Genomic DNA, 25,094 nt, shown 5'->3' with positions numbered 1-25,094 from the left:
ACAAAAGGAGAACTGACCCTGCCTTTACCTGGGGGCTCTTCCAATGTGAAAGAAACTGCCGGCAAACGGTCTCTTCTGGGTTTCTCTTTCTTATTCTTATCTTGGTCTGCCTTCCGGTGGTGAGTCTTCCCTTTTGCTTCTCCCACCTGCCACTTCCTCCCATCTCTTTTCGTGATCTCTTTCCTGTCTGACCAGCAGATCTGCTCCTCTGGTCTCTTCTTTCTTTTCTATTCCTCATTGCTGTGAACAGGGTCCCCTTCTCCTCCTCCAGCCTTCCCTGATTTTCCAGAGTTATTGAGTAACTCAATGAACACTGCCATCCATACATCCCACCCGATTAGCAGGCAGGTGGACTGTGTTATCTGACTTCCATAACTGTATTTAGCTCGCTTCTGTCCAAAGACACTCCCCCTGCCTTTGTCTTTTAACTAGAAGAGCCAGATTTGGAACCTGATCTAGTTGAGAACTCTGGATTACCAGGCCGTGAAAACGATACCTCACTAAATGGCCTCTGTGGAAATGGGCGGGGTTTTACCCAACCTCACTGCCTAAAACAAAGATGGGAAGCCTGACAAGTTGCAGAGAAAAACCCTTAACATACCTGAATAAGCCCTAATGCCACTTCTTGAGGTTGACAAAAAAAAAAAAAAGCCCCCTAAATTGAGATCTCCATGATTTGTGAGGTGGTAACACACCTGATTTTGGAGTCCAAGTTACTGACTCAAATCGTCCCTATTATAATAGATCCTGGCAACTAGAATCATTTTCAACATGGAAAGACTAAGGAATGTGGGGAAACTGTTCATCTCTAGGATAGAAGACATACAGTATTGAGATGCCAAAATAACTCTACAAGGTAGGTAGGTGTATGAGAACGGGTTGCTCTAGGGCTCCTGGTCAAATGTCTAAAACCCATTTAAAAACTCTGGAAGGAGAAGAGCTCTCACTTAAGCATACCTAAGGCTGCATCTTCTATCTCACAGATGTGGAATTATCTTTTAAACTCATGGTTCCACCTTGCTGTCACTAGAAACCATAGGCTGGAAAGCTATGCACTCACTTTCCCAGTAGCTGGCGGGAGCTGGCACCATCTTTTTTATTCCAATTAAAGATAACACTCGGATGGAAAGACATGGCTTTCATACAGATACCTTTGTGAGGAAGGTAGGGAGATGGAGACATGAAATGATTCTGAGTGCACCCTTCTGACGTGATAAGCCTAGCATGCCCAGCGCCTCCCGCTGAGTGTGATTACCTAGCCAGAAGGGCTCTGCACAGCTTTAGACGCACGGCCAGCCATAGTGGGGAAAGGCTTGGCAGGTAGGTGAGTGCACCGCCCTTCTCACCCACCTGAATCTCTGCGCTTGGTGATGAACGGGGCCTCCGAACCGTCTAGCGGGCGAGTGGTACAGCTGGGAGAGCAGTGCCACGTTTTTGTTCTGGTTGGGATTGGCTGCGAACTTCACTGTAATGGGCTCGGAGGAACCTGGGGGTTTATGACCATTGAAACTGGTAATTGCCTCTTCTGCCTCCGACCGTTTGTCAAACCGGATAAACGCAACCCCTCTGGACAAACCTTTTTAACAAACCAACAAAAATAGAGTTAGGGGAAAAAATACAAGGATTTTTTAAAACTGAAAAGCAAAAATCAAGTCAGTCAGTCTATTGTGGCTCAAACTGGATGTTCGGTTAATGAAAAAACAAAAATTAAATCTAAATATGGAAACAAATGAACGAATTAAATAAAATAATGACTAATAAAAGATTCAGGTTTCAGGCTTTCTTCTGAGTTTCTTGGTGCCAAAAGGTATTTTGGGGACAGACAATCTAAACAGATACCCCAGAACCTCTTTCTCAAAAGAAGCCACATTAGAAGTGATTACCTCTTCCGTCACTATTTCAACGCCAGGTGCCCACTGCAGCATGGTTGCCAGGACGTGCTGAAGGTGGCAACCAGGGCTGGGTCTGAGGAATTCTCCCTGGACCCTGGGCCCTTCCTCCTAGCATGTCTGAGGAGCAGCTGTGCCTGAGGGCCTGCTGTGAACAAGGAGCGATGGTGGCCTCATAGCCCAGCGGGGCCTGCGCAGCCTGCTGCCTGCCCAGCTGGCCCGAGAGTCCCTGAGAGTTATGTGGTGCCCAGCTCAGCCTTCTCCTTCATCCTAGGAGGGCATGGAGTCCCAGTAACCAAGACTCACCCTGACAGCTCTTTCCTGCTGCCATCACCTCACTCACCACTGTAAGGTTCCAGGACCTCCTCAGAATCATGCCCTCAGAATCATGTGAAGTCACTCTTTCTTTCCTCCAAAACTGCCCAGGCACACACAACAGTGCTGACAGCCCCCCAACAGGCCCCCTGGCAGATTAAGAGTCCCTGCGTTGGGCCCGCTCCATACCTGGTCTTGTTACTGAGTGGGAAGGGCCAGAGCCCTGTCATGGCCTCCAGCTGCCTCAGGAGGGCACCTTTTCTTGCTACCTAAACCAAGGCGGCTGTAGGTAAGCCCTGAGTCCCCTGACAGCAGGAACGTGGCCCAGGACCAGGGTGCTTCAAACCCAACACCCAACTGCTAAAGGCAGTGTCTGATCAGTTGGGATGAGTGTAAGACCCAAGCAAACCAGGTGGGAGAGGACTCAGCCACCCCCACCCCCATCTATCCATATTCTGGGCCTTGGGGGATGATGAGGAGACCTTGGCCCTTGAAGAACTCAAGGAATGGGGTGAGGATGGGGGGAGGGGATGCAGAGCCCCGGAAGAGCCTGGCTCCTTCTCCTGAGAAGAAACAGGAGGTCACAAGTATGAAGGTCCAAGTGTAGTGGAGAGGTGATGGCGAGGGCCAGTCTGAGGGTGACATCACTGGGCTAGAGTCACGGGTGGGGTGTAACTGGTAGGGTGGCTGTGGTAGACAGCCCTATCCTACTCTTGTCTCGCCTGCCAGTCACAGGCTGTCATAAGTCACATACTCTTCTCTAGACAAAGGCCTTCAGCACTCGGTGAATGAAAACTATCAAAGCAGGACAGCCCAGGACCTTGGGCCACGCTGGACATCCCCATTCAGCTTCCAAATTCCAGCACCTTTCCTCACCATTTCCCACAAGGTCCCACCAATTGCCCCCATGATGGGCATGGGACATGGGTCTCCCCAGCTGGCTCACAGGCCACAGAGGTGCATGGAGAGATTCAGATACATCAGTGGGGTGCTGAGATGACAAGTGTCACTGCAAGGCACGGTCGCCCCCTCTGGGCCTAGAATCCCACATTTGGGCCTGACTTCGGTGTGACACTGTGGGCCGCAGTCAAGCACACAGACCCTTGGGCTAAGGATTCTTTGTTTACAACTGTAACAGGCCATGGACATCCCATGCTGGGCCCTAAAGCACACATCCCAACTCTCCAAATGGGAAGCTCCCGGTCCCAGGCAAACCCCTACCCTGCCCTAGCATAGCACCCTGGGAAATTGCACAGCAGCTCCTAGCGGCCTCAAGGGTGCCCCCACCCTGGTTCCATGATTCTAATTTAAATATAAATTTAAAATTCACACAGCCAGAGACACTCACTGAATTAGTGAGATATGACCTAGCAATTCACATGTGTGCCAGGAAATTCTAGAACTTGAACTTATTTTTCAAGTTCAGTTCAGAAGAATAACTGAAAACGCTGTTTTTATTTCCTCTTAAACGGCACGAATGGCAGCTTAGACACGTGAAAGTCAGAATGAAGCCTATATTCAGGCCCACACGACAGGAAGCTGGGACTAGCTGGCTCCCATGGAAGCTGCCTGCAGGGGACTGTCTCACTCCATTCATACAGACCTTGCGATCATACAGAGAAGTATGTGCCAGTGCGGTTTCCATTTGGTTTTGTAAAATGACTTTCCAGTGAAAACTGCCAAAGTGCAATGAAGAAAACCCAAGGAAGGGAAAGAGAATGTTATTGGGTCGTCGGAAAAGTCATGAAATATTTTTTCTGTTTTTCGTTGCAAAAATGCGTCATGACTTTTCCAACAACCCAATATTTAACATGAGGGAATGTAAATTGACTAAATTATTTAGTGAATGTATATTTTTCGAAGATGGCTCTGTGTTTTTCAGAATTAAGATCAGAGACCGATAAATGGCACAATCTCCAAATGAGTCAACTATGAAGTTCATAATCAGAATGGATAAAGAAGCAAAGAAATTTTAAAAAATTAAGTACCATCAGCTCAGGATATCAAGGTTTCTTAAGAGAGCTTCCCCATTTCTTCCACACTAAAGAGCACATCATATGAAGGCAAACCCAATATGCAAACTTGCCTGCCATGCCGTTCTCTGCCCCGGCCACCCGTGGACTCCATGTGGTCCCAACAGAGGGGCCCTGAGCAGGTGGCCTCCTCTGGAGCAGAGGAAGAAGGGAAGCCAACAGCCCCAGGGGGCTCACCTTTCCACTTTCTAATTCTACACCTCGGGTCAGGAAGCAGGGCTGGGGGAGGGAGCCTCTGGGAGCCCCCTCATCTCTCCCTTTCCTCCACCTCCCTCCTGCCCTCCTGCAAGGATTCTCAGACAGACAGAGGTGTGGGGTGGAGGGCCCCAGTCCCTTCACTGAAGTGGCAGAGGCTGGCAGGGAGGCCTGAGGGAGAGTGAGAGTCCTGTGAACCACCCTAAGGTCACAGCTGAGCCTGGGGGCAACCCTGAAGGGCCCCAATACTCTAGGAGATAGAAGCCTTGCAGAGGGACAGGAGGCAAAATCCCTGGCAAATGGCTGAGGGGAGCTATCTACAGAAGTGCCCTCCCTTGGGATGGTGTGTACAAAAGCTAGGTGGCAGGGAGGTGTGTTCTCGAAGTGGCTGGGCTCCAACTACAGAGAGCTGGGCTCCATTTGGCAGAGGCAAAGCAGTCCCAGTGCAATTTAGAAAAGCAGGGCCATGGAGATAGGATGTGGGCCAGCACAGTCACCACCTCTGGGTCCCTGGGCAGCCTACTTGACGCTCCCACGCAGGCGGGACTGGGAATAAAATGTGCACTGACCAGCTGACCACATCGTTCTCTCAATTGGCATTTGAAGATAAGTAAGGGGGCTTTAGGGAGCACAGGAAACTATTCTGGTGCCGGTCAGGGTGGTTTATACCAAGTACATGGTGTCCTCACCCCACCGCCTGCCCCAGAGTGACGGGGTAGACTGAAGGAGGCGGTATGGGTGGGGTAGGGTCCATGTTCCTCCAGCACAGCCTGGTGTCGGAACAGGTGCCTGCACCAGGCTACAGGGTACCCAGAACTCCCAAGAAATGCCAGTGTCCTGTGCCTTTGGACTACACTCCATAAGCTCCTTCTTCTCAGGCCCCTGGGGGATGCAAGCTGTCCGCTCCTCTCAAGGTCAGGCCCCAGCATGTACCAATCTGAGCTTCCACAGCTGGGGCAGAAGGGAGAGCTGGTGACAAGGCTGCCTTCCCCAGGCCACACAGCTCGGGGCAGGGTGGGGTGGGGTGGAAAAATGTTGTGCCCCCGCCCACCTGGTCTCTGGGGTCTGTTCTGCAGAGGGGAGGTCACCTCGGAGCTGTCACTTCCTGAGACCTAACTACTCAGTGTTAGTTTTAATACCACAGCCAAGGGGTGGGTGACCTCAATGTGGGAAGAACATAAAAATCGACCGTAGACAATTCCATCGGCTTCACTGAGCTCCGTGGGGAAGAAGCTCCCTTGCTAGTTTGTTAGATTTCTACTCCTGGTGAAGACAGGAGCGAGGATTTCTAAAGTGGGCGTGGCCCAAGCTCACCGCTTCCCAGACGGAGCCCTGCACAGGGCTTGACGGGATGTCCTGACCCTGGTCCTCAGCCAGCAGGGCAATTCGGGCCACGGTCAGGGCCAGAACCCAGCCTCCTTCCCGCCTGCTTGCCTGGGGCTGCTTCCAGGGGTGTGTGGACCCTCATCTCAGTTATGACTGGCTGCTTCATGCAAATCCCAGAGCCTAAGCAGCTAATGAATGTCCTGAACTATGACTTGAGAGGGGCTGGGATGGTCAGCAAGAGGAATTCACCGCCTTTGAGCTCTGTGAGCTTTGGATGTGCTATTCGAAGTGGGGCATCTAAATAATCAGAAACAGTCACCCCTGTAGCTTTGGGCAATGAAAAGCACTCTGGGCCATGAGTAAAGACTGTAACATTGCATACCGTCTGCCTGCAATACGAACAGGAGCAAACCCTTGAACCCTGTTCACAGGCCAGGCTGGGACATTTGGGGGCCTATAGGAAGGTGCCATAATGTCTTGGTATTTTCACATAAAATGCCAGCTGGACACAGGGGCTGCTTTCATGTCACTTTACCTCCCAGACTCATAAAACGAACGCCAATGTCATCTCATTTCGATTCCGCCCTCATTGGTGGAACAACTAATGACATTTAGAAGCAAACGTGATCTGTCTTCCCTGGGAAACCTGGTCCCAGCCTAGAGGAAAACCTCACTGCGTGCCAAGGCCACCCCTGTACCTGTGGTCTGGTCCACAAGGACCCGGGAGTTGATGATTCGCCCAAACCGAGAGAACATGTCCTCCACGTCCTTCTGGGTCATGGTCCTGGGGAGCCCGCTGATGTACAGGTTGGCATCTTTGATGACCTCTGAGCTTGGGCGAGCATACGACACCTTGAAAACAAAACCACTTTCTGAGGTTAGGGCAGGTGTATGGTTAATCATCGAGGGAGGGTGTTACATTTGGGGGTGAGAAAAAGCCAGCCTCTGGTTAGAGATCACACAAACACTCATCCCCTATGGTAGCACGTGCTGGCAGCTCCCCATGGGCCAAGCAGTAGGCTGACACCCAGCAGCATTTTCTCACCTGGCCCTCACATCCCAGTGAGGACAACATAGGGCCCACAGCCAGTTGGTGGAGGGCAGAGACCCAACCTTGCTACCTGTCCTCCTACCACAGCCTTATGCCTCTCTTCACGATGAGCTGGGCTGGGAATAGGACCTGGTCCTGCATGAGGAGCCCGAGGGCTGGTGGGCAAGAGAGCTGGGTGCTGCTAGGAGTTCAATACCCGCTTACCAACAGGCAAGCTCACTATGGGAGCCCGATGGGGCCCACGAATACTGGAGGAGCCCTGAGTTCCACATTCAACTGTTCAGTATTAAACGACTCCAGGCCATCTGGGCTTATGTTTTACACTCAAAGAAAGCCTGAAAGGCTTCTGTAATGGCTTAGATAAAATGGCACATGTGTGGGCTAGAGGTGGCGAGGGAAGCTGCAAGGGCTAATGAGAAGGAAAGGTCTTTGGTGCTTTCCCAGGTTGCGGTGACAGCTGTGTGGACACCGCAGGCCAGAAGGAAGGATGGGGCCAAGGCCCACTCATGCTAGGTAGGGGCAGCTGGGAGAAAGCCCTCTTGCCCACAAAGGGGCAACCTGGGTAGTGGGACCCAGTCACACCCCACGGATCAGAACCAAGTCAGGAGGCTGGGAGATAAGAGTGGGAGGAGGCAGAGCACAGTGTGCTCTGGAAGGTGGGGACTGGGACCTGTGCAGAACTTGCTCGCAGAGGGTCACAAAACTGGTGTGATGAGGAGCCTGAGATCATAACATAGGAGCAAACACGACCTCCTGGTATCATTGGGCAGCACGAGAGCATGGACTATGGGTATGTTCGCACCACAATGCTCAGGCCTGCCAGGAAGGGAGGGGTGCGGTTCTATGTGCCAAGAACATACACACCTGGCTCTGTGAGGTCCCAGAATTTGTCTGATTTGTTCACTGTCTGGAACATAGTAGGTGCTCCATGAATATTTGCTAAATGAATGCTGAATGAACTGGCTGTGATGGGACAAGAAAGGCAATGCTGCTGATGTCACCACAACAAGCCAAGCATGAGCAGGGCGGAGGGAGTGGGAGCAGGGACTGCATGAGGATGGGAATGTCATATCTGGTAAATGAGACAGGCGGGGAGGCCTACGGAGGCTGCCTGTGAGCTGACGCACCCAGGGATACCCTGGGCCGGGGAGGGGGCCGTCCCTTCATGGGGACCTTCCCTTTACTGGTGGGGCCGAGGAAGCCATGAGCCATGACGTGAGGCCTGGGACAGTCACCACCCAACACACATCTGACATGCAATGCCTCACCTGGAGCAGACAGGAGGTTCCCCAGATGCCCTGGAAGCACTAGCGTGCTAATGGTGCCCTTGACAGACCCCAGCCTAGGACAGGAATGAATGAGGTGGTGCTCACCACTCTTTACCTTAATGGTTTTGGACTGGAGCCGCAGGCCGTTCAGCGTGTTTATTGCCCTCTCCGCATCCTTTGCAGTCACGTAATTCACAAAGCCATAGCCCAAGCTGTGTCCTGTGGGAGAACACGTGCACACTGGTAAACCAACCAAGAGAGACCGAGAGAGAGTCAGAAGATGAACAGGGCTATGTCTGACTGGGCTCAAAAGGACAAGGTCAGAGAAAAGACAAATACCAGGAACCAGGACCTGGGGAAGTGGGATTAGAGATCCATAGTTACAATCCATATCACTGGTTTCTTTGTTAAATTTCTTTGGCAACCTTGTAAAATTTCTGCAAAGAACAAATATGACTTTTGTAATTAAAAAGTTATTTAAAAAGAAACATTGTGCTACTGACTGCATCCTGGGGAACCCGTCACCAAAGCAATGACAATGACTGGTCCCACCGGTGGTGGCCATTCTGTGGGGTTCAGAGGGGGCCTGAGTCTGGGATGGGGAGGAGGATGGTCACAAGTGGCAGACAGGCAGATGGGGAGAGCCCAATGATGGAGGATCAGCTATCTCTCCACTTTCAACCTGAGCAGCAAGGCTTGCTGGGCTCTGGCGCCACCCAGCGTCGGTTCCTCTTATTCTCTCAAACCAGCACCCCAGCTGGGGAGCACAGGGGAGGCCAGTACTGACAGAAGTCCCAGTGCCGCAGGGAAGGCGGGCCAGCAGCCCCTGTCCTGCCTTCACTACCCTGGCCAAGCTTCCAGGGCTCCCCTTGGCAGTGGCGTCCGCTGTGATGGCATCATCGGCTGAAGTGTGGGGGAGTTGTAAGGGATGTGAAAACCTGAGTTCTTCCCAAAGAAAACCAAGGTTACAGGTAGTGTTGTCCCTGCCCCCGCCCCTCCTTTGTGAAACTTTTAGAAGTGGTGGGAGCAACCACCAAATGGATATCCCGGAGGAACTCAGCACAGCAGGCGGAGGGCTGTGGGTTCCCAGGAGGCCAGAGAGGAGCAAAGACTGAGGGTGAGAGGTGGAAGAAGCCCCCCACCTTCACTGTAGGGGAGGGACAGGAGGAGGCACAGAAGAGAACCAGCAACGTGCCTGCATCTGACCCATGCACCTGCCACATTAGGGGGCAGGCACCCACAGTGCGTCAGGCACTGCTCTGGGCAGAGACAGAGCTGTGCGTGAGACCAAGGCCCACCCTCACCAAGCTTTGTTGGCAGAGGGTGACAATGAGCAGGTAAAAACCATGACCCGGCCTTGAGTCACAAGGTGAAGACAGACCCTCACAGCAGCTGGGCCGGCTCAGCCCAGGGTGCCAGAGGAACCCAGACCCATCTCGGTGATAATGAGATCCAGAACCCAGAGAACAGCCTAGCCCAGTTTCGCCACTTAAAAAAGCAAAACTTTATTTTTTAGATTTAAAGACAAATTACAAAGATAATACAAAGCTCCTATATACCCCACACGCAGCTTCCCATTAGTAACACCTTACACTAGAATGGATGGAAATGAACCAGCAGTGACACTATGAAATGCAGTCTACACTTGATTCCAATTGCCTTAGTAGTCCCCTAATGTCCTTTTCTGTCCCGGGATGCCATCCAGGATCCCATGTGACATTTCATCACGTCTCTTTAGACTCCTCTTGGCAGAGACAGCTTCTCAGACTTCCTTGCTTGCGATGATTTTGACAGTTTTGAAGAGGGCTGGTCAGGAATGTTGTAGAATCCCCCTCAATCTGGATCCGTTAGATGTTTTTCCTCACAGGTTCAGGTTATGGATTTTGGGAGGAAGATCAACCAGAGCACAGTGCCCTTCTCATGGCATCGTATCAGGTGTTCATGATGTGTGAACACCTGTCAGTGTGACTTATCACTGTTGATGTTGACCGAGAGTTGGTTTGGCAGGTTTCTTCTCCACTGTAAGGTCACCCCCTCCCTGTGACCCACACTGTAGGCTTTGGAAGGAAGTCACTGTGCAGCCCACACTTAAGGAGAATTCCACCGTCTCCTTCAGGGCTCTCCCTCCTTCCGGAGGGAGTAGCTATATAAATTATGTGCAATTCTGAGCAGCTACTTTCATTTTTAAAGAAACAAAAACAAAACCTGACCCTCCAGACCCATATTTCTAACAAAACCCCACGGGTCTCAGAGACTCGGTTCCTGAGCTCTGGACAGTGAGAACCCCAGAGAGCAGGGTTGTGGGGCCTAAATCCATCCAGTAGGAGAGTAATACTTGCAGCTCAGAAAACCAGTTGGTGCCAGGTCAGGGATTTAAAAGGTCCTTGCCAACAGTCCAGACCACAAATGTGAGCTGAGAATGCAGAAGGTCTGTGGTATGAACTCCTGGCCAAACTCCCTCCTGGCTGAGATTTTACCCCAAACGCTTGCTCTTCAACCCCGCTCCATCCATCTCTCACCGTGCTCAGGCCAAGGGGCCTGTCCAGTCTAGCCCAGCCCTAGATGGGCTCCTCTGCCTCTCTGTGATTGGCACCACCCATATTCGGGTCTCCTTAAGGCCAATCCCTACCCTGGACCATCTATCTCTGTTGCAGGTGCCTCAGATGCTCTAAGCACCGCTGAGGAAACCAGACACCCATGAGGACTCACTCCAGGCTCTGTTCCTGTATCTTCAGCTGCAGCTGCTTCCTCTTGGCATATAAACATAGGCTTGTCCCACCCTAGTGCCCACTGGCCCTGGCTGACCCCTCCAGGGTGGTCACAGCTGACTGCCAGCACCGCCCTCACCAAGGCCATCCATGACCCTGTGGTGCTGCCCCACAGGCAGTTTCAGGGTACAGCTCCCTAAGCTCTCAGCAGTGCCCAGTGCTGACCAGCTTGAGATGCCACCTCCTCCAGGATGTGACAATAATGCCAGGTTTTTCTCTTCAGCTGTCCCTCCTCAGGCTTGTCCTCTGCTCATTTCAAGACGGTCCACAGGGTTCTACCTTTGGTCCTTGTTTCCATCATACACTCTTTCTGGGTGACCTCTGACCACCTGTGTGCTCACACCTGCCAATGTCACTTAGGAAGTCACATACTCTCAGATGGCCACTGCCTCCCTTCCCTGGTCCTGCCCTCACTCCACATCTCAATTCGCCCACACGTTAACTGAGCACCTAGTACGTGTCAGATCCTGGGCCAGGTTGGATGGTGGGGGAGGGGGCTGGGGTTGGTGATGATCACAAAGGCGCAAGCTCGTGCCCTAATGAAACTCACATCCCAGTGGGCAAGTTGGACAACAAACCAGCAAGCAAGGAATGAACAAAGCCACTACACAGGTGCTATGAGGAGAATCCTTCTGTGGTGAGAGACTGGCAGGATGGGCCCACAGCAGACTGTGCAGCCAGGAGCGTCCTTTGAGGTGATATCTGCAGCAAGACTTCAGGATGGCTGGAGGTGAACATTCCAGACAGAAGAGCAAGTACCAGGTCTGAGGCAAAGACAACTAGTACGTTCCAGGAAATGAAAGGCAGCCAGCACGGCTGGACGATGGGGGAATGGGCCAGCGGTGGCTGTTGCGTGGAGAGTGGACGCAGTGGGCTGAGCGGGCAGGGCCCTGTGGGGAGTCTGTGAGCTTGACCAGGTGTGAGATGAGGGTGGTGTGCACCCGGAGTGGGCAGCGGAAGGAAGAGCCAGAGGGGCCAATGTGGAAGGGAGCTCCAGGGAGCGGCTCCTCTGCCAGCACTCCTGGGCTGGGCTGGGCCTTCTGGGGGCTGGGACTATGTGGGGCGGGATCTCTGCGTACCCCCACCCCCAGGGCTGGCTCTGTCCCCTCAGTCTGTTCCACCCTCCGTGGTGGGCACCTGTGTGCAGTAGAAGGGAAGGCCGGGGAGGAACAAAGGGGAGCCCCTGGTTTTCACCCAGTTGATGAGGCCACAGGCCAAAGTGCTTACCCACAGTGCTGAGCACCCACCTCCACCCTTTCATCACGCTCACCTTTGGCTGCCCATTAGGATCACCAGGGCAGCTACTTAATGATGACTGCTCAGGCCACATCCCAGAACAATGAAACTGAAATGGAGGTGGGGAGGTGCAGGAATGGGGGTGGCAGGATTCCACTGTGCTCAGATTGAGAGGCGATGCTGGAAGTGCATATGGGGAGCCCCAGACAGGGGGGCTCCCCACGGTTATACAGAGGAATCCCAGGCGCCTGGGAGAAGGCCCTCAATTCCCAAAGCAATCCCCAAGTTACTGTTTCTCTATTAGGATCCACAAGCTATGTGGGTAATGACGCAGCCCAGGGACCCAGGATGTCAGGCAGGCGTGGAAATCTACACTTCTAAGATCCTTACAATGGTTCTCCAGCCCCCTAGAGCCAGTGAGCCTGCTAGATTCAGGGCCACGAAGGCAGGTCAGGTGCTCCCCCTTCCCCTTTTTGGTGATAGAAGACTAGCCCCAAATGAGGGAAGCCTGAGACCTGGCCCTGAGGTCTGGCGGGGGAGCAGGGGTACTCAGGGGCAGAGCTCTGGCAGGGCAAGGATCCTGCACAGGCTGCTGGGGCTTGAGGAGGGCAGGGCCTGCCTGGAGTCAGGGCTGGGGGATGGGGACCACCAGGTCGGGGAGAGGGGAGGGGCAGAAGATGAGGGAAAGAAAGAGAAGAGGGAGGAGGGACAGGGATAAAGCACAAATAAACCCTGAGTCTGATGGCAAGGGATGTCCCAGAAGCTGGCACTGCCCCCAGTTCTCACTTCCCCACCGTGTAGGAGGCATGGCCACATCGCCTTCTGGCCACAGGCCGGTCCTTCTCAGTTCTGGTTCTCTGACTTGCCTCGACCACAGCATTGCCATCCCTCCAGGAAGGTTAAACCACAGATGTTCAAACACCTGGCCTGGCTGATTCAGTCGGTCTAGGTGGGGCCCGGGACTTGTGTTTTCTTCCCATAGTAGCCAGGTGCTGCTGCTGGCAGGGGCCAGCAGCCCAAGAGCCGCTGCCTGGAGAAAAGTAAGGCTGCTTCAACGAGGAGCACTCTTCACACCCTGTCGGGCAACCCTGGACCAGTGCTCTTCCATTTCCAAACATACTTCCTCTCTCTCTGGGTGAGGGTTAAAACCAAGAGCTGATTCCATAGCATCTCATCGTATGTTTACAGACCAGAGCAGCCAGATGTACTGTTTTAATCCCTTAGTGTTTCTCAGCTTGACCTGGGGTGCATGGGAGGGTGGTGAACACCCTATGGATGAGGTCTCCCCTGCAATGTGAGTAGGTGGATACAGTCAAGTTCTTCCTTTAAAGGTCAATGGGGGCTCAAGGGAAGACTTCACTGAAGAGGGAGAGGCTGAGTCTCAGGGGGATGAGTGAACTAATCAGGCAATAAATAAGAAATAGCAAATGCCTGCAAAACAAAGGTGAGCAAAGGACAAGATGGGTATTTCATAAAAGAAGAGTATAATAGCCAATAAGTATGTGAAAACAGATAAACTTTCCTAGAAATGCAAATTGCCACCAGGATCGGATGTCATTTTTCACTTAGGCTGGCAAAGATGAGAAACCCTGCCTACCTAGGGGATGGCACAGCCAGGAGGGAACGGAATTTAAACCAGACCCCCTCCCCACCAAGAGGGCAAGTTGGCAATATGGGTCAAAGGTTTTTAGAAAGTACAGTAGTATCCCCCTTATCATCAGGGAACATATTCCAAGACCCCCAATGGATGCCTGAAAACGCGGATAGTACTGAACCCTGTATATACTGTTTTTTCCTATGCATACATACCTTTCACTTAAAGGAAGCACTTTACAGTTTCTCTTTGGCAAATCTGAACTGCCAGCATCACTACTCTTGTGCTTTGGGGCCATGATTAAGTAAAATAAGGGTCACTTGAACACAAGCACTGTGATACCATGACAACTGATCTGAAGATTGAGACGGCTACTAAGTGACTAATGGGCAGGGAGGGTACACAGCGTGGATACGAGGGACAAAGGGATGATTCACGTCCCGGGCAAGATGAAGCAGGATGTCGAGAGATTTCATCACACTATTCAGAATGATGTGCAATTTACAACTTATAAAATGTTTATTTCCAGAATTTTCCATGTAATATTTTTGGACAGCGGTTGACCACAGGTAACTGAAACCATGGAAAGCAAACCCACAGATAAGGGGGGACAACTGTACACACTCTCCCAACTGTTGGTTCACTTCTAGGAAGACTTTCTATGAAAATAACCAGTGAGCAAAGATTTGTGCTGGGATATTTATCTCAGTGAGACTTATAAATATGGAAAAACAGCCACAGTAACTTGTTGTAAACTCAGAGCCTCCATACACCAGAATACTATGTAACCATTATGATGAGATAGCTATGTTCAATGACAGGGAAAAATGTTCACAGATACAGAAAGAAACGCTTCCCATACAGCTTGGGTGGTGCGAGCCTATTTTTGTAAAACAACGTAACTGCTTATGACCAGGAATATGTAAAGAAAAAAGTCTGGAAGAACATGAGCAACAAAGGTTGGATTATGGGTAATGTAAATTTTTCTTCCTGCTTGTCTCACATGAAATTTTTTTTCTATAAAGAACAAAGGTGATTCTCATTAAGAAAAAAAAAATAGTCAGGCTGATTAGGTGTAGAAGGGCATTCCTACCAAGGGAACAGTATTTGTGAAATCACAAGAGAGCAAGAGCAGGTGTGTCTGAGAAATGACAAGCAGCTCAGTCTAGCCTGAGAGAAGGGTAAGTGGAGGGTGTCGTGGCTGGGACGACAGGGATAGGTCTCCAGGAGACTTGGGAGCTGCAGGCAGGGGTATGGGCTTTATCCTGACCAGAGGTGCACAGCTGAGACCGAAGCTGGGTGAAGCTGGGCCTGAGGCTGGGGACCGAGTGGCCAGCATAACAGGTAGTCCAGGAGCAGGGAGGCAGGCTGGTGGGCCCCCGTGGCCATATGGTGTCTGCAGAGGGACGAGACGCCAGAACAGAGAGCAGGGCAGGGCTGCACAGTAAGGCTAGCTAGTGACAGTGGATGAAACAGGCAGCAAAAAGTGCATGCCCCCAACATGGGGGCTGGGGCCTGGCTGGCCAGAAACATTCTGATTCCTGAGGCCAACATGTGAAACATTCTCAGCATCCCAGCTACCACCCCGTCCCTCATGCCTCCTGTCACCAGGGCCTGGCCCATGGTCGGCACTCTGTAAATATCTGTTGGGTGAATGAATGTCCATGCTGATTTGCATTCTCCCCCCATCCCTAGACCCTTTAATTCATTCATTCCTTCCACAGACTGTGGCAGCCTCCAGGGATATAGAGATTAATAGGGTCCCTGCCTCCGAGAACTATATGGACTTGCTGAACAAGAAGATTTCAGCTTCAGTGCAGTGTGGAAACCCATTAGCCAGTCTGACTGGTTTCTATGGGAACCTAGGAGAGAAGCATCTAAAGCTGACTGGGTTGGGCCAGGGAAGGCATCCTAAAGCAGATGGGACCTGGGAACTGAGGGGTTTTAAAGCAGGTGAATTACAGGGTAACCTATGGAGCGTTAAAGAGACTCCTTTGCTGCAGTGAGAATGGTCTGGAGGGAGTGCGGGTGGCCAGTTATGAGGCAAGAGTGCTAGTGCAGGCAGAGGATTGATGTGACCTGGTCTAGCATGAAGGCAGGGGAGGAGGAAAAGGGATGAAAGCATGCAGAAGCACAAGTGCCAGGGACACATGTTAAAGGTCACGCTTTAGATTTCTGACCAGAGCCACTAAGTGGACAGTGGACAATAAGATGGGGACACTGGGAATCAAGCAGATGGCTTATGGGAGAATCAAGGTCAGTTTGGAAAATGTTGAATTTAGGAGTTGAGGGGTCCGGAGCTCAGGGGAGCTTTGTGGTTGAAAGAGAAGTGGCAAACTAAAGGGGAAATTAAGCTGTGGGGGTGCATCCACTCACCACAGTGTAGGCTTAGGAAGAAGAGGCCAGGAATAAACCTGAGGACCACTAAAGTTAACAGCTGGAAAGGGGCTGCAAGAGAGATAGAGCAAGGCTTCAGGGGTGGGTGAGAGCCAGGGTGGGTGGTTCATAGAAGCTAAGGGAAGAAGAAGCTTCCAGAAGGAAGAGGGGACAATTTGTCAGTTCTGTGAACAGGAGGAGAGAGAGGACAGCAGCTAGAGCAGTGGTTCTCACCCATGAGTGATTCTGTCCCCCAGGAAATAGTTGGGAATATTTTTTGGTTGTCACAACTCAGAAAAGTGCCACTGGCATCTAGTCAGTGCAGATCAGGGATGCTGTTCAACATCCTACAATGCACAGGACGCCCCCCTCATACCTCACATGAATTATCTAGTCCCAAATGTCAATAGTGGTCAAATGGAGAAACCCTGAGCTACAGAAATTGGAGAATCTTAGCAAGGATCTTTAAAAAAAGAGCAGAGATGGGTGGATGCTGAATGCTGACAGGGCAATCCTGGGAAGACCCAGAAAAGTGGGTACTCGCATAGCCTGAGGCTCCTGGGGTGCCAAGAAGGGACAGGATGCAGGAGAGAGGTAGAGATGGCTATTATTTTCACTGTGAAGTAGGAGGCAGTCATCAGCTGGTACAAACAGGGCCTGAGGGGGAAAAAAACTGCTGAAATGGTTGTTGTAGGGGATAGGGATAGCACTCATGGCAAGGTGAGCTCGGTTGAGGATCTGATTCGACAGGGCGCCTGTCTCTCTCTGGGGTGGGCAGCCTGAGCCTGGCCAGAAGAAAGCAGTTGAACTAACACATCTATGTTCGGGGTTTCACCAGAGCAGTGTACTACAAGGACAAAGGGGCAGTAAAATGTAAGGCCAGGGCCCCGAGACCAGCCAGCAAAGTTTTCACACACTGGTGGCAGGAGAGTGAGACTGCAGTAAGTTTTTCATAAAGCTATGTTCATTCAATTTAAGAACGGCTAGCAAGGTGCTGAACTGAAATGCAAGCCCAGGCCCACCTACTCTACAACTCCTGGTACACTACACGCATCTTGCCCAGAGATAAGAAAAGTTTATCTCTGAACTGAAATAACTTTCAAATTACACTTTTACTGATTTCATGGTTCTCTACTCTCCAGGCCAATCTCACCAAATCTAGGTGTTCCTATTAACCTATCTCACATTCCTTTGAAAACCACCCAAGTGAAGAGACACAGGGACCGTGAGAATGCTTGCAAAATCAAAATCGGGACTGTAATGCTGAGGTATATCAATGGGGCTGAAAGTCCCCTTCCACAAGAACGTAAATGGAAAAAAGCAAGACTTGTAAGCAGCACAGGAGAATTTCAAAACCCCTGTGAACAAAGACTCTTATTCAGGAAGGTTTCCTGGAATTGGAGATAGTGGCTTCTAGAACTTTCTAATGTTGTTCAATTTTGTGTATTATCTAAAGTTCCTGTTTAGAAGACATTTATTAAATCACAGACTCTCAGAACTGGAAGAGTCCTTAAAAGGCTTTGAGGTCCATATCCTGCTGTGATGAACTAACTCCCTAGATGGGTCAGTCAGCCTCTCTAAGGGTCATGCCGGGGACGGGTATTGTCCTGTCACAGGCAAATGCTGAGTCAACAAAGCAGGATGATGGGTACACGGGGTTCAATATGTTACCCTCCTTTTATGTAAATCTGACTAAGATACTATTAATTCCCATAATGAAATAGATTTTACTTTTAAATTAGTTTTCAGTGTAGGGAATCATAGTCCCACAACCCAGGGTCCTGGAAGGACTGTCCATTCCTCAGCTCACCAGAGCAGAGAAGAGAGGAGGAAGAGGAGGAGAAGGGGAAAAGGGAAGGAGGAAAGGAGAGAGGGAGAGGGGGAGGAGGAGGAGGGCTCCGTAGAACTGTGTTCCTCCCTGAGGAAAAAAGAGGAAAAAGTGCTTCACAGTACCTGTTCTTTCCATGTTTTTCTCTAGAATCATTGAAACCGTGCTCTCAGAATGGGGACTGCTCTGTACTAGGTTTTCCACAAATCCTTAAGTGGTAGGTGCCACCACCCCACACTATGGATGGGGACACTGAGGCTCAAAAGTCACACTGCGAGCAAGTGGAGAGTGGGGCTTTGAGTGGCCTGCCAACCCCACAGCCAGCCTGTTGAGCCACTGCCCTGCTCCTGCCCCCAAACTGAGTTCAAGCTCAGTGTATTTCAGATGCTCAAGTTGATGGTGGGGACAACAGTCAAGGTGGCCCAAACCTAATGAAGGGTCACCCATGGGGGACTCAGTGTTCTGCTGTAGGCCTGACCATGTGTGTGTGTGTGTGTGGGGGGGGGTGGGGTGGAATACAGGGATGGGCCTGCCTGGGGCAGGGTGCGCTGGCCAGAGTCCCTTCCCCAGGTGAGCCCAAGCCAGGCCTTTGATCCCTTCCAGCTCTCAGAGCAGACCCCGTTTCTGGTGTCTCCTCATTTTTCCTCCCCGCCCACCATCTTATTTTGGACATGCTCTCTGTCTAATGATGAATTTTTCCTCTTTTGGGGACCTACGTCCAATCTTACACCAGGGCGGTGGCAAAGTAGCATTTGAGATAAAAATGAAACTTCACAGGCATCACTGCAAGGCTGCGGCTCTTCTGCACTCTGGGATGCTGCAGGTCACAGGCAGAGAAGACAGTGCTTAGCAGAATGGCCACAAGCACCCCATCTATAAACACGGCTGGGTTTCTTTACCTGCGACTTTATCCCGAATAAGTTTCGCAGATTCGACTTCACCAATACTGCTGAACAGACTTCGCAACTCATCCTGGGTCATGTTCTGAGGGAGGTAGTTGACTATTAAGTTAGTTCTCCCGATGTCATCCCTGCAGTCTTCGGCCATGTGGTCTTCATAACCATTAGACATTGTATTTTTTAAAAATCTGCAGGGGGAAAAAAATCAAGTAAATCCCTAATGTTCATATTGCAGAGTATGAGGCAAAACTAACGTCTGCATTGACACTTAAGTTTTCTCTTCAACACTGTGAGTTCAACTTATGTCCACACCAAAACCTGCACACAGATGTTTACAGCAGCTTTATGCACAAATGTCCCCTAACTGGGAGCAAGCAAGATGTCCTTCAGTAGGCGGATGGAGAAACAACCATCTACACAATGGAGTATTATTTGGAGATAAAAAAAAAAAAGAGCTATGAAGCCACGGAGACATGAGAGAACTTTAAATGCATGTGGCTAAATCAAAGAAATCAACTTGAAAGGCTACATACTATATGATCCCAATTTTATGACACTGTGAAAGAGGCAAAACTATAGAGACAGTAAAAAGATGAGTGGTTGCCAGGAGTTTAGGGGAAGGGAGGGATGAACAGGCAGGGGGCACAGAGGATTTTTAGAACAGTGAAGCTATTCTGTATGATACTGTAATGGTGGATACACATTTTTCTACATTTGTCTAAACCCATGGAATGTACAACACCAAGAGTGAACCCTAATGCAACTACAGGCTTTAGCTAATATATATGAGCATCAGTACTGGTTCCTCAATTATAACAAAATACCACACTAATGTGAGATGTTGGAGGACAGGTATATGGGAACTCTGTACTTTCTTCACTGTCTTTGTGTAAACCAAAAACTGCTCTAAAAAATAGTCTATTAATACAAAAGTCCAAGTTCAACCATCTCCACTTACTAAGAGGTCTTCAGAGACATACTCATACAAACACTTTTAGCACTGTCATTCAACCTCCTGTGGAAAGTGTTTGGTTTGTCTCTCGAGAGCATTCCAAAAATGTTTGCTTTCTCTAATTTCCACATGCACGACAGATGTAGATGGATACTGAGGAGCCTGAGATGTCCAACCCGGACGCCCTGTCTGTCCTCGAGCAGGCAGGCAATGGCCCTTTGCATCCCTTTCTGCCAAAGGCCATTGCGATTGAGCTGGGAAGCTTAGGGTTTTTCTACCAGTAAGAAGAGGAAATTGGTCTTGCAGGCTTTGGAATGTCATTAGCGGCCTTGCAGAAGTCTTTACTTTTGGTGATAAACATCAGAGCACAGTGAAAGTTTTGGAGTCGAGTCCGGATCAGTGCAGCTGAGAGCGCCAAGATCACTCTCTTTCTGAAGGCACAACTCACACTGGGCTTGCACACAGGCATTGCTGTGCAGCTGCCTAGTCTGAGCTGTCCCACGTCCCTGCCTCTAAATACACAGGCACTCAACCCTCCCCACCCCACCCCCATGGCCTAAAAACGTCTGAGAAGGATCTTGCTGCCCACTAGCCTGGAGGTCTCAGGAGGCGGCCCACAACGTTCTCCAGATCCCTACTGCCCAGTTCCACTTTTATGTTTGAGCACCCAGCGCCCACTGTCAGGAGCAGTCAGGCTTCTTTAAAAGTAGCCTTGCTAGTGGTTACATACCTAGCCCCCCCCCAACACATCTCTGGGGCGGGGATGCCGCCCCCCGCCCCCCCAAATCAATGCTGAGAGAGGAATTGGATACAGTTTCTTATCTCCTGCTGAAAACACTCAGGTCTTCTCTAACTTCCAGTCTTGAACTTGCTTCAGACCATACACAACACGCAACATTAGTCCAATCTCCCAGCATTTCTTTTACTAATTTGAAAATGTTCTATGCTTCCTGATCTCCATAAAGTAGGTTAGTATCAAAAGTCATAAAAAAAAAAAGGAAACTTAGACTTCATAAGATTAAAAACTTCTGTATGACAAAAAGGCATCAGAAACAGACAAAGAGCAGACTGGGAGAAAATACAGTTGACCTTAACTCGAGACTGAAAGCTTGCAAGCTTTGAAATGCCTTTTGTGGACCCACATAGTCCAAATCTGTGTTGTTCAAGAGTCAACTGTATTTTTACACATGGATTTTCGACTACACGGGAGGCTGGCGCCCTAACCCCTGAGGTGTTCAAGGGTCAAATGTACTTGCTACTTATTATATTACTTAGATCAGTGGTTCTCATCCTGGGTGATTCTGCACCCAGGAAATACTGGACAATCAATGTAAGGAGACATCTCTGCTTATCACGATTGGGGAGGGGGCGCCACTTGCATTTAGTGGGTAGAGGCCAGGGATGCTGTTAAGTTAAACATTCCAAGGCACAGAACTGTGTCCCCCCCCTCCCCCAACAAGAACTATCCAGCTCAAAATGACAATACTGCCAAGCTTGAGAAAATTCCATTCAGAACATCTACAAATGAATAAGAAAAAAATGACGTATCACTAGCAGAGAAGTGGACACAGAATATGAGCTGCAACTAATAGATGCCAGCAATTCAAATGGCTATGAAACCATGGAAAGCTCAAGTTCATAAAAAAGGAAGAAAATGCGAAATGGAAAGAGATGCTACTTTCTGCCTGTCAGATGGATTAAATCTAGTGTAAAGGGGGGAACACTCTCATACGTTGTTGATATGAGTGTGACACAGTACCACCTTTTTGGAGAATAACTTGTCAGTGCCTACCAAAATTTTTAATGCAAATGCTACCCTCCAACTCAGAACCGTAGGGATCTGCTCTACAGAAATAATCAGACACAAGCATAGAAACATGTACAAGGAACCCGCACCCCCTGGCTGGAAAAAGTAAAACAATGAATATATCCTAAATATACATTAAGGGAAGATAGATAAATACCAATTTTCAGTAGAAAGCACAGAACAACCAGCATTAACAGGTTTAATCATGAAAAACTTCACGAATCTATCAAACCATCTGTGGCCAGGAGACTGAGATCATTAGCTCAAAAACAAACAAAAACATCTGCTGAAGCCTGAACCAAAGTGCAAGGGTAAACTCTGAAAAATTAAAATGCACACTGAAGTTTGGTCCAAATGTGATTCAAACATTTCTCTCCTTTCTTCCTCTATTTTACTTTATCCCTCCCTCTCTTCACCCTTGTTCTGAGTTAGGCATCTACTCTTCTGCCTTCTCCCTCACCCTGCCTTCAAGGATGATGAACTGGGCAATAATTACCCCATTCTCATAATTCAGACAGGGGTGTCCTCTATGCCTGGTAAAAAGTTAATTTTTTAAAATAGTTGTTGGCCAACCATGACCTGAGGGCCAAATTCAGCCCGCTGCCTGCTTTTACAAATGAAGTTTTATTGGTACACAGCTACTCTCACTTGTTTACGTATTGTCAGTGGCTGCTTTTGCGCTATAATGACAGAGTCAAGTAGTTGTGACAGAGACCATATGGCTCACAACGCTGAAAATATTTACCATATGGCTCTTTATGCAAAAGTATGCCGACCTCTGTTCTAAAATGTAAAAATAGAAAATTTCTAGAAAATCTTTGTGACATTGGGTTAGGCAAAGATTTCTTAGATACCACACCAAAAGCCTAATCCATTTAAAAGAAATCGATAAACTGGATATTATCAAAATTTAAAACTTTTGTTCTGCCAAAGACATTGCTAGGAAAATTACAATCCATAGACTGGAAGAAAATATTTGCAAACCACATATCTGAAAAAAGGACTTGTATCCAGAACTCTCAAAACTTACTAAGAAAACAAACAACCCAATTTAAAAAATAGCAAAAGATGTGAACAGATACTGCACCAAAGAAGATATATCGATGGCAAATCAACATGTGAAAAAAAGCTCATTATTAGTTATTAGAGAAATACAAAGTAAAACCACATTGAGATACCACTCCCCATCTGGAATGAAAATCAAGATACCACTACTTATTTATAAAGGCTAAAACAAAATAAAACAGAAGCAAACAACACTTGAAACTAATATTATATGGTATGTCAACTATAATTAAAACAAAAGCAAGCAAACAATAAGAAAATAGACAATATGAAGGTCTGGTGACTGTGTGGAGAAACCAGAACTTTCATACATTGCTGGTAGAAATGTAAAAATGTTACAGCCACTTTGGAAAACAGGCTGGCAGTTTCTTACAATTAAATGTACGTTTACCATATGACCCAGTCCTACTCCTACTCGTCATAAAAGAGAAATGAAAGTCATGTTCATACAAAGACCTGTACACAAATGTTTATAGTAGCTTAATTCATCACCACCAAAAACAGGAGCCCAAATGTCCTTTAAGCCTAATGTTATTGGATAAACTGTGGTACACCATACAATGGACTATTACTCAGCAATAAAAAGGTACTACTGATGAACACAACTTGTATGAATCTCAAAAACATTTTGCTGAGTGGAAAAAAACAGACCTGTATGATTCCGTTCTGGAAAAGGCAAAACCAGAAGGGTTAGATCAGTGGTTGCCATACCTAGGAAGAGGGGAAGAGCTGCCACACAGGGAGAGCACTGAGGGTGTACGTATTTCGATCCGCTATCGGGAATCTATGTATGCACAGGGTCCACTTTAGTTACACGAGGAATTTGGCAGCACAGATGGTTGGTACCCCTGACCCCCTCGTTGTTTGAGGATCAATGTATTTTTATTTCTTGAGTGATGGAACTTCCCAATATCTTGATCACGGTGGTTGCCACTTGACTCCACATTTGTCAAAACTCAAAGAACTCTACACCAAAGAGAGTGAATTAAAAAATTTCCAAAGATTTAAAAAGTGCACCTTCGGCTTTGCAGCCCTGTTCTCCAGCATGCTGGCTCCTCCTGACACCCAGTCAGGGGCTGAACAGCCAGCCGTAGGCCCAGTTCTTGGTCAACTGGCATCAAGGAAGAAACCAAAACCCCAAGAGCACAGTTTCTTGGTGCTTTGAGGCCACTCGACCCTGCTCTCCGGGTCCATTCCCCTGACCTGTTCTAAACCAGGTTCTGTCCCCAAAAGCTCCAGCCACAACCGGGCCTTTATCTCCGCCCGACAATCAATGACTTACAGCTCATAGCCACCTCTGGCAGTTGCTCAGATCGCCTGGCCCTGTCTCCTTTCACAGCCTGTCTCTCCAGGCAGAAGTTCTGGAGACACCTCCAGGTCAACACATTCGGCCCGTCAAGCTGGCTCCTCCCCTCCGTGGTGTCACTACCTACCAAGGCTCCGAGGTTACGAGGTTACGTTACTGTACTCCTGATTAGTTATTACACTGTTAACAAGTGGCAGGGTCTGGCCTCAAATTGTCACTACAGAACAAGGATGAAACACAACGCCCTTCACCTTGAAGCCCAGCCTGCTGCTCCAGCCCTTTCTTCCCTCACGAGCTTCTCGCCTGGCATGCCACAGGCCTTCATGTCTCCATGCCCCTGTCACAGCTGCTTCCTTTGCAGGATTGTCTGCCTCTCCAAAGCTTCCTCACTCATTTTTTAAAAGTCCTCCAGGACAATAGGTCACTCTCGTTCTCAGCACCCATACACCATTGGTGTAAACCTTTACAAATGACCTTGACTCTTAATCATTTGTTTTTCGCCCATCTCATAGGTAACAGCCTTGAGGGCCAGGGCTACATCACTGTCACCTAAGAGTTGCCAGGCAAACCCAGCGTACCTAGCAAACTATAGGTGCATCACACAAGTACACACAGTGGGGGCGGGGGGGAAGGAGCAGACACTGGGTCTCAGACTTACCCAGGAATCATGTGTATTTGGTACATTCTTTTACGTTAAAGGGCAGCTGGAAATTGTCCTGACAGTCTAGTAATACATTCAGAATCTTACATTTTTAGGATCATCAATAAGTACCATCCTATCCCACAGAATCAAAATCAATTGCAGGGAGCAAAAAGAAAAACTGAATTTATCAAAATGACTCCTGCTGATTTGGGAATGTTTCCAGTTAACTGCATGCATCACGGAGAAGTTCTGTTTGGATGATCTGAGGGTTTGCAGTCCCATCACACTATTTTTTTTTAAATATTTTTATTGGGGAATTGGGGGGATGGGAACAATGCTGGGGAATTGGGGGAAGGTCAACAGACAAGTTGCTGTCATTTTGTTCTTCAGTCTAATTGTGGAGGACATTGCTTCACTGGCCCAAGTTGGCACCATCATTGCGCTCTTCCTGGGCGAGGCAGATCAGTCGCCAGCTTCTGGACGGCCGCTCACTGCGGCTGCTGGCCGCTCACGCTGGCTGCTGGCTATATACAGTAGCCCATG

The 25,094-nt window shown here is 49.3% G+C and overlaps 1 protein-coding gene across 1 annotated transcript in view; it reads right to left on the bottom strand.

Annotated features, from left to right (window-relative positions):
• The window catches only part of ELAVL1 (ELAV like RNA binding protein 1), a 37,526-nt gene that overhangs the window by 6,442 nt on the left and 5,990 nt on the right, over positions 1 to 25,094 (bottom strand). The window contains exons 2-5 of the mRNA XM_019667653.1: positions 18,779 to 18,966; positions 8,193 to 8,296; positions 6,457 to 6,610; positions 1,351 to 1,576 (exon numbers count right to left, since the gene is read on the bottom strand). Coding sequence (XP_019523198.1) covers positions 1,351 to 1,576; positions 6,457 to 6,610; positions 8,193 to 8,296; positions 18,779 to 18,950 — 656 coding nt within the window. The 5' untranslated portion in view covers positions 18,951 to 18,966. The remainder of the gene's footprint in view (positions 1 to 1,350; positions 1,577 to 6,456; positions 6,611 to 8,192; positions 8,297 to 18,778; positions 18,967 to 25,094) is intronic.

The sequence above is a fragment of the Hipposideros armiger genome, unplaced genomic scaffold, assembly GCF_001890085.2.
Source record: "Hipposideros armiger isolate ML-2016 unplaced genomic scaffold, ASM189008v1 scaffold_502, whole genome shotgun sequence".
NCBI classification, from domain to species: Eukaryota; Metazoa; Chordata; class Mammalia; order Chiroptera; family Hipposideridae; genus Hipposideros; species Hipposideros armiger.
Note: the sequence above shows the minus strand (reverse complement) of the source record. Positions and strands in the feature narration are given on the sequence as shown.